This window comes from Carassius carassius, chromosome 1 (genome assembly GCF_963082965.1).
Source record: "Carassius carassius chromosome 1, fCarCar2.1, whole genome shotgun sequence".
NCBI lineage: Eukaryota > Metazoa > Chordata > Actinopteri > Cypriniformes > Cyprinidae > Carassius > Carassius carassius.
Genome location: NC_081755.1, coordinates 29,264,719 through 29,277,534, shown reverse-complemented (window position 1 = coordinate 29,277,534; position 12,816 = coordinate 29,264,719). Strand labels below are relative to the sequence as shown.

The window sequence follows — 12,816 nt, the reverse complement described above, 5'->3', positions numbered from 1 at the left end:
ATAGATGTGAGATCTTTCTGAACCTCCATAAAGGCTGCAATGCAACTGAAATGTTCCCAGACCCAGAGTCGAAGTAAGGCAGGGTTTCCCCTACCATTATATAAGGGGGGCGCCCCGCCCTCCTAATGGCTTACCCCGCCCCCCTTGAAGGTCCAATAAATTAGATTTTCTAAATAGCCCTTAAGTAATATGCACACGCGCATACTCACACACAAACAAACACTTGCGTCACAAACAGACGGGCACTAGCGGACGGACAGCGCGCGGCAGGAAATATGTCGTGTCAAACAGTGGACAGAGAGCGCGCGGCGGGAAATATGTCGCGTCAAACATGAAAACCAGACAAAAAACTATTTTTACGTTTTTTAAACGCTCCCAGGGAACTGAAGATGGCAACACTCGCTCTACTGGAGCAGCCGGAGTAGCTCTCCTGCTCCAAGTCTGCAGTGCGTATGCTGTCCGTGTGTGTTACGTATGTGGTGCAGAAACAGCACGGACTGATTGGGACGCGTTTGCAGTCCTCTACTGATCCGCGGCTGTTTAGTCCACAACTTCTCAACCATCTGTTCATTATTTTGATTTCAAATCATGTAAAAAAGAAAAAGACAAAAAAAAAATCATTTTTCAGCATTGTGACTCATATCACAGTACATTAGCCTAATAATCTTTCATAGTCATAGACATAGTTTAAACTCTAAAAATATATAAATATAAATAAACCGCATTATTCATGCATTTGACTTCTAGGTTTGTACAATAAGCTGCTCAAGCAAGGGGCAAAACATTTAAACACCGGTCTTATTTAACCTTTTTTCCTCACTTCATTGCTTTTAAATATATAGCTTATAAATGCGTGCGCGTCATACCTTCACTTTTGAATTAGCGTCAATTGCTTGAAAAGGACAAAAAAAAACTCACTGATATTAAATATAGACCTTTTATTACCAGAACGAATAAAAATACCACCATGCTGAAAAAAACTGAAAATCGGCAAACTGTGGAACCAAACAAATAAGAACCATTATAAGCCTAAATAAATTACACAAAGTTTAAATAAGATAAAACCATATAAGAAACGGATATAAAATTAAACCTTCCAAAATGACCTTAGCCTACATAAATGACAAGTGAGTACTCTTAAAAAAACAACAACAAAAAAACCTATAAATAAATAAATTGGCATTTATTTACAGTGTGTGCAGAGTTTTTTATTTATTTTTGGCCTGCGGCTTGATGTAGGCTTCCTCCTCGTGTTCTCTCTCTTCTCTCATGCGGTGCGTTGAATGTGCTTTCATACCGAGGATGGCCGTTTCTTCCTCTGTTATCTTCTTGATCTCATCAACATTCTGGTCATAGTCCCCCCGGTAGCAGAGTTTAGGAACATTATAGCACAGTGATTCTCAACTTTTTTCCACTGGGCTGCACTATGGTCCAAGTGCAAGTCTCGCAGGCCGCACGCATATCATTTACATATTACGTCACCAATACAGACCAACCTGATTTATAATATTATAGCCTAAATATTATGATATCTAATTGATTACATTCATTGAAATAAATAAATAATTCTAGGCCTACTCCCCATATATAAAACACCTGATTCTGTCGGGAGCTCAGAAGACCAATTATTTGATATTCGGCTCGAAAGGAGTAATAGCACAATGAAGTTGCGATTATGAATGACTGACTTTTTTTCTTTTTTTTTTTACTTGTAATTTTAGAAAAAAAAAAATTGCTAAATTTTATTGTTTTCATCTTCAGACTAATGAAATTGAAGTATCCAAATGAAGACCCTTGCAGTATGGAGTATATGGTGAGTTTTTTTTTCAAGGTCAATAAATGCTTTGTTAAAGTTAATACACAAGAATTTGAGTTCTCCATCTTTGTAAATACTTCTAGGATACAGACGTTGCCAGCAATCAGGAGGTGATCCAGAAGACTCGTGGGAATCTATTTGAAGCTGCATCATTGAAGACAGTTCAGCAGAAGTTGGAGTGTTAAAGGATAAAGTTCTTCAGGATCTAGCAGTTTACAGTCTGCAAAACCATGTTGCTGGAACTGATATATGGACTGAACTTGAGCAACCCTCCTGAACTCAGGTACACATTTGTAATATGGAAGAAGTTATTTCTGGAGCCGGTTCCTGTTCCTGGAATAAGGTTTGATTGGTTACCCATGAATGCCAATTAGAAAAGGAGTAGTTTGATATTTCTGCTATTTTGTGTAATTTTGTAATGTGGTTTCAACTGTATTTAACTGTGTGTAATTATTTTTTGCTTATTTAACAAATACACTTTGATAATTTGTGACATCTTGTCTTTTGACTCATTACAAGACAAATCACACAAAAAATGCTTTGTTGAAGGGAGTAACTTTAAATAGAAAACATTTAAAGTAACTAGAACTAATTGTGTGGAACCACTGTCCATAATTTAAAGAGTAATTTGAAACAAACCTCCTTATGTTGATAGAGTGAAACAAATTTGGCTAGATTGTAATAAACCCAAACATGTTCAGTTAACTTAACCGGTTTAAGTTAAATGAAAGTGAATAAATTGATTTGGTTGGACATTACTATTTCACATAGATTCTACCTCATTCAGTTGTGTTGTCACAACACAAGGAGTTTGCATAGATTCAAAAAATTCCATTAATGTTATCAAAACACAATTTGGTTGTGTGGAACCACTGCCCATAATTAAATTAAGTAAGTTTAAAGAGTAATTTTTTTTTGTGTGTGTTATTATGGCTGAGTAGTTAAGTTGACTGAGTAATTCTGCTGTTTAAACCAAGCAGATGAGGAACCAATAAGGGAGAGACACAGAGCAAGAGAGGTCTGTCTCAGGGAGGACGGAACTATATCCTGCCAGTGTCTTTGCATGCCTTAGTAATTCCTACCTCCTCCTCTTCCTCCAAAAGGGCACAACGGATGCTTGAGTGGGAATTGTGCCGTTGGAGAAACACAACAGAGAGCACTGGCCTGTTTGCAATTGGACATGTGTGGCATCCATGTATTCTCTTGTGTGTGCACGCTCAGTTCTTTAAGGGAGACTAATCTTTATGCATACAGAGCAGGATATAGTGATCCTTTGAGATCGTATATTCTTCGCCCTATTTAGCAGCGTAAAAATCCAATAAAAGCCACTGTGCTTTTCTTTACATGGGCAGTTTTCACTCTGTGTTAATCATGGCTCACAGATCACAACAACATTTATGACTTTGACTTTTTAATAATTGTTTATGCAAACTCAAACATGTACACTACTGTTTAAAAGTTTGGAGTCAGTACTATTTAAAGAAAGATCATTTTATTCTGCATTAATCTGGCAGTAAAGACATGTATTCGATATCGAATCGATATAGATTGATATCGAATCTGCATATTAGAATGATGTCTGATGCATCATGTTATTGTTTTTACTGTAACTTCAGAAAAGGTATTCTTAATTTTATAAAATGTATTTATTAAAAAATGTTAGTTTCCCTTGAACAATAAGCACATCAAAAAAATAAAATGTTGTGTCTTCCAACCCCAGGTGGACAGTAACACTACAGTATTGGTTGATATATCATGTAATAAACAACCCTCAGCATATATCAAACTCTCTTTAAGAGTGCTCTTACATCACTCTGCACACCTCTCCAGGGTCACAATGTAAACATCTATCAGATTGAAAGTGATTGTTTCAGTAAATGAGTGAGTGATAGAGAAGGGGAGATTGAGGAAACCAGTCTTACTCTTTGATGTGTTTGCGGCAGGGTACAGAGTTTCTCATGCAGGTGCCTGTGAGGCGCTCCACGTTCTCCACAATGACAAAAGGCTTCTCCTCTAGAGTTACAATGGTCAGGTGATTGTCATCTGTCTCTCCATCACCAAAAGAGTTGAAGCGAGGCCACACAGGAAATTTCAAAGTCAAACTCTGGTTTTCCCATTTGCCCATCTGGAAATGAATTGAAAAGAGGAAAATTGTCACATTCTTGCTCTATAGCTTACTGGTGTTATTCTTTTAATTACAATATTGCCAACATATCAATGCACACAAAAATGACAGTGACAGAAAACACACACACACACACACACACACACACACACACACACACAGAAAAATAAGTTCTTCAAATTATTTCATACATTTATAAGAGGTGTGCCTCAGTCCAAACCTAGCCAGTGTCACAATGAGCATTGGTGAGCATTGGTTTGTTTTCCTTTGGATGACATGTTTGTCTGTGTCTGTCTTCTACTGTCTGTCTAGACTGTGATCCATAAGCCTGTATTTGCAGAGGATCCATCTCTACTTTGTATCTTTTGCTGTCTCTCTCTCAGTCCCAGAGGGCAAGGTGTGAGAATAAAGCTATGCTTGAGAGCAAATCATATATGATCAACAGAGGCCAGGCAAACACATTTATCAAATAGCGCCACATAACATCACAGTCTCCGTGTCTGAATATGCAAAAAATACACAAAAATAAAGTTGTGACAGGAAAAAGATCAAATAAAAGTAAATGTCTACAATATGTTGCTTAAAAATAAAAAGTAAAAAGTTTAAAGTTTTAAATAAATACCTAAATAAATAAATTAATAAATAAATATATATATAAATATAAACTAATAAAAACAGGGGTAAGTGAAAGAAAAAGATATGAAAATATAATAAATGTTACGATTTAAAATTTACCTTAAAAAAAAAAAGTAAATAAAACTAATCAAACAGTGCCACAAAACACAGTCCCTGTGTCTGACCATGCATTAATACATAAAAATTTTAAAAAGTGAGGAAAAAGATCAAAACTAACTAAATAAAATGTAATAAATAAACAAATTTAAAAAATTTAATAAATAAAGTATTTTAATCAAATAGTGTCACATACAGCCCTTGTGTCTGATTATGCCCCAATTCATAAAAATAAAGACACTGAGAATAAAAAGATGAAATAAAATATAGATGCCGGTAAAACTGTATGCCTTTTATTAAAATGGAAATATATATATATATATATATATATATATATATATATATATATATATAAAACAAAATTCAAATACAATAATCAAATACTGCCACACATACTTGTGTACATAGTTTGATATTAATGATCAAATAAATATGATTTTTAAATACTTCATTAAAAATAGGCCAGCAATTCCTAAAGGATGATAAATCCGGAAAAGTGCCATTCTGATGAACAAGAAAAGAAAAGAAAAAAACTAAGAAAAAGCTGTTCAGCCATTACAGTCATGACCAAACTTTCCTAAGTGTGCTAGGTCAGTGCACTGGAGAGCAGTGAGCAGTGATCAGGGGGACTGGGGTATCTCACTAGATGCAGTGCTGCTAACCAGTGTCACAGGATACTTGGGTTAATGCTGTTAATCCAATCAGCATGCTTTAGGAGGAAGTTGTAATCGCGTTCCTCCTATCCCTGATGAACCAGAGACTGAGGACATCTCCGACACTTCCAGAGTTTCTTTTATCAGCAGCACAGCCGTCGATTCATCCGCAGCCTTATTAGAGTCAAAGCACCTTTCTTTTTGAGTTTCTCCTCTCCAACTTTCTCCAACGTTTCTTGTTCTACTGTGTGAAAAATTCATTTCATTAATCTGTCTCATTTGGTTTGATGGCACATTTCTTTTGTCAAGCACTGTGGGTAAAAATGGCTCACCAAGCTTATCTGTCTCAGCTGAAGACAAAAGTAACTACTTGCAGTTTCTGTCGACTCCAGGCTTACCATGCTAAAAGAATGATTTATGAATTTGATGTTTTCAGAGAACTTACTTTATTGAAAATAAAAGGACATGATTTCTCTTGTACTGTCAGTCATTTACAGAGCTGGCGTGCAAATATTTTAGTAATGCTGGTGTAAAGCTGTATTATGTTTCGGGCACAATTCCCACTTTGCATGTTGACAGCGATGCTTATGCATGTCTGACAGGACACATATGTTGCGGTACGCGCTGATGATGGAGCGATAGGCCACAAGCGGTTGAATAATTCAGTGTGTTTTGGAAGGGTGTGCTGACGTCAGCGAGCTCGCCAATGAAAACAGATCGTAAACGCTAAGAACTGCCTAGAGTTGAATCTGCACAGAGCCATTAATTCTTAATGGAACAGGACCCAGAAATTGCTAAACCTAGCTCTAGTCCCTTTTTTCTCTCTTATCTAACTTTCTCTCCATTGTCTTATGTGTAGCATGCACACATCTCTATCTCTTGCTGTCATTCTGCTCACTTTTGGCCTCTGGCTCAGCTCTCTCTCTCTCTCTCTCTCTCTTTCATCCATTATTTGGAAATGTTCGAGCATTTGTTTTTGAAACTATGTTGCCCTTGAAACTTATGAGTATACATTCACTGCACACACTTACTTACATTGTAAATATACAGACATTGAACGTCTGATGTCTTTCAGGCTGAATATAAACAGTATGACATGAACAAGAGTGCTGTTATTTCATGCCAAAATATTCAGACCAAGAACACGACTGGGAGTGTGATATTGCTTTTACCCAACAACCAATAACATAACAAATTAAATGGCATTAATAAAGAGTTAGTTTACCCAAAAAATTATCCCCATATCGTTCCAAACCCGTAAGACCTTCATTCATCTTCGGAACACAAATTAAAATATTTTTGATGAAATCCATCAGCTTTCTGCACCTTTCTGTCAGTTGTGTCGCTTCACTTCATAAAACCATTCACAAACCCTCTACCAGATGCACAGTACAGAATATCTCAATCTTCGGAAGGAAAAATATTATGTAATCTGTCTACTTTTTGGCTTGGATGCAGCCAATCACTTGTCGCCACCTACTGGTATATCAATGTAACCTGCAGAAAGCCTCACCACTAATATATGTGTAAATATAGTATAATCACCATACTTTGTGAAAACCATTTCGAATGTCTTTGCTCATGAATAAAGTAATAAATGCGTAGGGTTTTAAAAAAATCAAAAGAATGCATGAGGCATTACAATCTAACTGTGAAAACCTACTTTCTGTTTGTCTAAAACTTCTTTGCTTTTAAGAACAAAGTCAAAGAGTGAATATTCTAACAACCATCCATAAACCAAGAAGACACTTAAACAGCAAGAGACTTGTAAAGCAGAGAGAGAAAAAGACAAAGAAATTGGATAAACTAAATTGATGAAGAAAGGCACTTGTGCTCCAGACATTAAGTAATGACAGTGTTTGAGCCACTCAAAATCTAATCAAACAACACAGGCAATGTAGCGCCTGTGATGAAAACAGCCCCATTTCGCCACTATGCAAAGCAAGCCGGCTGTGCCTATGCATTTCAATGACCTCATTAGATAATTATAATTAAAAGGGAGCTTCGTGAAGCAATGGAGCAGAGAATCCAAATTAAGATGCTTAATTTCATCCTCATTGTATTACTGCTTTTTTAATAGAGAAGAAGTACGTTTGTTTTCTTATTTCATTCGACTTCAGTTGTGTTTATCTTGAAGGTGAAATGGGGTTGTGGTGGATACAGACACAAACTAATCAAGGGGGCTTCTGATCATTTGATCTGAAGGGCCCAAATGGTTCAGATATTGTGAAGACAGTTTAATTCAATAATATTATTTTATTAAGTGTTTAAATTAAGTGGTGATTAAAAAGGAGAAACTGATAAACTCCTAGGAACATGGACAAATGTATTAAGAAGTTAAGTGAGACTAACAGTGTCATACTGACAGTAAACTCACTGCTGTTGACAGATAATCTAGATGAAACGTGAGCAAGATACTAAACCAGCGCTATAGGGCATGTCAGTATTGAAGTTGGGAAAGATGCTAAATTGCATCTTTTGAGAATGTAGTGCCGTTCATTCACCAAGCAGCAGTTTGATTTGTTGAACTTTGTTTTACTTACTGTCAGACAGCGTACGGCACACTGTTTCTTGTACTTGCTGCTGTCAGATATCAAAGCATCTGACAGCTAATGAACAACTGCCATATCACCAAACGATTGTAAAAACAATCAATTTCCTGATCACTCAAACAGACATGGTTATTTATGATAATGTGCTGGCATTGCTGATGAGATGGTCCCTGACAGTGTTTATAGTTCCAAACAATAGGAACACACACCAGAAATATTAGTTTTGTGAGGATACAGAGCTTCAGAAATTTCTCAACTATTGTCTTTTTTAAAGATGTATAAAAAATATTAAAATATATATATTTTTTAAATATATTGTTTTATTATATGATTTAATATCGTTTAATATGTAACATAGTTTATGTATATATATATATATAACCCTGTCTCCTCTCAAAGTCTTCGCTCATGAAGACAAAATCACATACTGTCTGACAGGCATTTCTTTAAATAAATAATTACTTTGTGACAATTAAAAATATATATCTTCTATATACTATGAATGTGTACAGTAATTGTTTTAACATTGTTTATTTTTACTTATTTTACCCTATTTAACAAAAAGCTAATAAAATAAAATGCCAGTGACTTTATGTGCCAGTTTACTGTATGTATTGAGCTGCACCACTGACCCAACAGTGCATGCAACACATATGGAATGATCTGAACATGGGAAATAGATCTGACCTCAACTGGTTTCCACAATGTTTCCTATAACCTTCAGTGGGAACTATTTATTAGGTGCTGGATGACTAGAAAAGTCATTAGCACTTTACCACAGGGATAGGAAATTAGCATTTTAATTGTTTGCGCGCAGTGCATTTCCATGGTCACGGTGCAAATAGATTTTGTGCTTGTAGATCTCAACCTGCTTCTATTCCAATCAACGTCTCCCCCTTCAGGAGTGATTACATGAGTGTCGCACAATATTAGAGGTCTCTGGCTTCACCTTCAGGCCCCAGGAGGATGAGGAAAGGCTTGCGACAAGCCTTTGTAGATGCTCTGCCCTCAAAAGCGACAGAGAGGAACTGAATTGAATGAGAATGCCTTCGCCAGATGAAAACAGTATAATGCCCATCCTGAAGGCTTGCTTGCAGAGAGCTATTAGGATAAAACGCTCCATGTCTAATTTGGTTGAGGAGGTATAATTAATGACTCCTGTGCAGAGGGGAGGGGTTGTTCACACTAAGCACTAACCAAATAGCTTGAAAGTGGCTGACACTCAGCAACACGTCTGCTGCTGCCCACTCAAAATTCCACACTGGTAGAGCTGCGGCTTGCTGCAGAGGATTGACCTTGGATACTGCACTCTATATATTTCTGCAAGTATCATTTATTACCAGGTCCAAAAGACGCTTAAGAGATGTGAGTACTGAGTACTGATGTGGAGTCATACCCTGAGGGTTGATTAACTGTTCACATCAATGCTGCAGAACAGTGAAGCACCTGGCAAAAATGAAATACTTTTCATTGACATGGTCTTGGTGCAGCGATGGTCAAGATGCCCAGGAGAACATACTGCTCAAACTTTCTTAAAGGCACAGTTTAACTAAAAATGAAAACATTCTCTCATATCATTCCATTTTTGTCTTCACATGAACACAAAAGAAGACCTTAAAAAAAAAAGTTCTATTCGTTCTTTTCAGAAAATACTCCAAGTCTTTTGAATCCATTACAATAGCTTTGGGGGAGAAATGTACCACTTTTTTTCCTCGACATGAAGAAGGGGTTTACATTAAAGTTACATTACAAATTACATTAATCCCCTCTCAGTTTCACTCTGGAGATCTTTAATTGTTGAGCTTGTGACCCTGGAAAAACAGAGGCACTGAGTTGAGGGAAGGATTCAAATGCATTTTTGACAGAGATGGACAGTGGTGTTGTTTCATTAGATTTCGATTCATATATTTTTAATTTATATTTTACTTTATCATAATAATTTAGTTGTTTCTCTCTATCTCTTATAAAAATAAAAAAACAAGTACAAAATATAAGCATAATTACTTATATTACTAATATTACTTTAATATTACTTTACTTAATAAATTATATAAATTTGAAATTAAAATGATACATATCTATAATTTAGAAATAAAATATAAATATTATTTAATTAAAATGTCTAAATATTTGTTATTCTTAAAAAGTGTTAATTAAACCATTTAAAATAAAATAAATACTGAAGCAGAGAAGCCAATAATAATTTAAAACAATATCTTACATTTTGGTTTGTTTTTCGCAAAATCTATTGTATCTATCTATTGTAACCATTTATAATACTTAGATTATAGAAAATGGTCTTTTGTGATGCTTTTATGGTACATTTTGTTCTTTTTGAAGCTTAAAAGCAATACTTTCTATTCACTTACACTGCATGAAATAAATAAGTCCACCACATTCTTCCAAATTATTATAATCCTTTTGTATTCCACAGAAGTAATAAATTCATACAGGGCCAACATGAGTGTGAGTAAATGACAACAGATTGTTCATTATGAGTCTGCTATTCTTTTATCTTGTCGTCTGAATGTTAAAGCAATTAAAGAGAGGGAGGAAACACTCATAGGTTTATGTGATGAATACTGTTCAGCCCATTAAGGGAGCAATTATATTTTGTCTGTCAAACTGTGGACCGCATGCATCAAGTCAAGTCTAAGGTTTTCTGTGTGGGCGGCAGTTGTTCTTATGCTGAAGTCCCACGTGGTCCAAGATCCAGCATTCAGCCAACATGAGAAAACGACAACAGATTCCCTGGCTGCCAATCAGAGCTGAGGCCGAGTTTAATCACGGACGCTGAAGCTGTAATTAGCTCTCCAGAAAACCAAACTCCTCCGAACTTCTGGGGAGGGTGGATTTGCTTTAAGCATGAGGCGTTGAGTATTTATAGTTCAATGGTGGTAGAGCAGAGCTGGATTGAGTAGCATGGGATTTCTTTGTGACTGAGACATTAGGATGAGGTGGGGTGGTGGTGGGGGGGTAAACAGAGGAATAAAGGAAACAGGGCTCTAATGTGCGTCATGAGGTACTGCTGCACAGTCGTTTTCATCACAGCCTCTGGTCACGATTTACAGTGACCCACTCTTTAATTAAAAGCAGCCACACTGTCTGATGAACTGCCTCTCGGCCACAGTTTTACCACAGCGTCACCCATTCTGCCAGCACAATGACCTGCTCGCTTTCAGACGTCATTTGGGTCTATTTACTGACACTCGAACCTGGCCGATCCATTGGGGTTATGCTTCATCTGACGCCAACCAGCTCGCTGTCTAAAGCCTATTCAGACGGGACCAGATTTCTCTGAGGATTTTAGGCAAATTTGTGTTTCATAGATGTATTTTGTGATTTTAATCCTGCCCGAATCAAACATGTTTATGTTTTTCTCATACAACCTCGGGTGAAAATTACAGAGCAAATTAACTACTGTTTTTCAGTATCTTGGAGGTCCTCTAAGAAACTGAATCCCATTTGGATAAAAAAAAAATGTGAATATGGTATATTATTATTTTTTTAATTGCTTCTCTTCATTTATGTTGACCTTGAGATAAAGTCTAAATTCCAGTAGATGTTACTCTGGTGCACCTTCATTATGAATTTAGACCTTTTAGCAAATCTGTCCTTATCAGCACATCAAATCAAACACACTTCATCTTAATAATTATATTCCTAGTTAAAGATATGTTACAAATCCTGTTCAAAGTAGAGCTGAAGATCTTTGCCTGAACCAGATGGGCCCCGACGGGTTCGGGCTTAATTTAGTTAGTAGTCCCCCGTAAGCATACTATAGCTGGACACATTGTCATGACTTCACGTTATCACATCCAGCAAACTGACTGCGCCTTTTTCTTTAGCGGTCACGTGATGTGTTTCAATCAGCGCGAGAAAGATACGAAAATGTAGGTTATGCTGAGGAGGTGAAATGGAGGCTTGCCTCTGGCATTTACGTTTTGGTTGCACCAGCAACTAAAGCAAAGTTTGAGGTGTGGAAAAGTTTTGACCATGTTTATAATGAGAATAATGAGCCAGTGGGTTATATTGCTGGACGCGCCATCAGTGAGCTGATCAGTGGCTGAAGCCATCTACAGTGGATTCAATAACTTTCCTCCACAAAAACATGTAGGCCTAGTCTAATCTTGGTGAGTTTTTCAAATGATAACTAAATATTAATTGAGTCTTAAATGCATAACGTAGGCTAGACAGAGTATATAGGCTAATGTTGGCATTATTCTTTTATTAAATTTCAGCTGCTAGTAGCGAAGCAAATCCGGCGGAGCCTTTATCTTAATTTTGTTATTGCCAAATACCCATCTTAATTTAGAATTTATCTTAATTTAATTTGTTAAGAAAGACTCGTTTTTATTGGTGCGTTGGTCTATTTATAGGCTAAATGAGCCTAGGCCAATTTAGAGAGTTGAGATGTTACAATGTTACAGAGGACTTATTTTATTTCTTTATTCCAACTTCCAAGTGGCCTATAGCCTACGTTAGTCATCAATAAATTGTTAAAACATGTATAAATGACTCATTCTTGACAAAAGGCAAAAGAGCTGTGTGCGTGCGCACATTTGAATAATGCTGGGCTGTAATAGGGGTTCAGGCTTTTAAAAAGCTGTCAGTTAAAATGTACTTGTCGGGCTCGGGCCGAAATCTGTCGGGCTCGGGTCCTGTCGGGCCTAACAGATCAGTTCAAATAGCACTTAAAGGGATAGCCCACCAAAAATGAAAATCCCATTATGTCATTCTCAAAGCATATGATGTGGATGAAAAAAGGGCTAATTTCCTTTAGCCCTAAAACACAAACACAAAGCAATCCGTGATTCAAAATCAATAAGAAAAGATTCTTAAAATTAAAACAGTACATTGGGCCCCATTTTTTATTATTATAATTTTTTTCTACAGTGTAGTACTTTGTGACTACAGTTAAATATTTTTCCCTTTGTG

At 36.4% G+C, this 12,816-nt stretch overlaps 1 protein-coding gene across 1 annotated transcript in view; it reads right to left on the bottom strand.

Annotated features, from left to right (window-relative positions):
* Positions 1–12,816, bottom strand: part of grin2aa (glutamate receptor, ionotropic, N-methyl D-aspartate 2A, a) — a 150,274-nt gene that overhangs the window by 19,991 nt on the left and 117,467 nt on the right. The window contains exon 5 of the mRNA XM_059555133.1: positions 3,739–3,941. Coding sequence (XP_059411116.1) covers positions 3,739–3,941 — 203 coding nt within the window. The remainder of the gene's footprint in view (positions 1–3,738; positions 3,942–12,816) is intronic.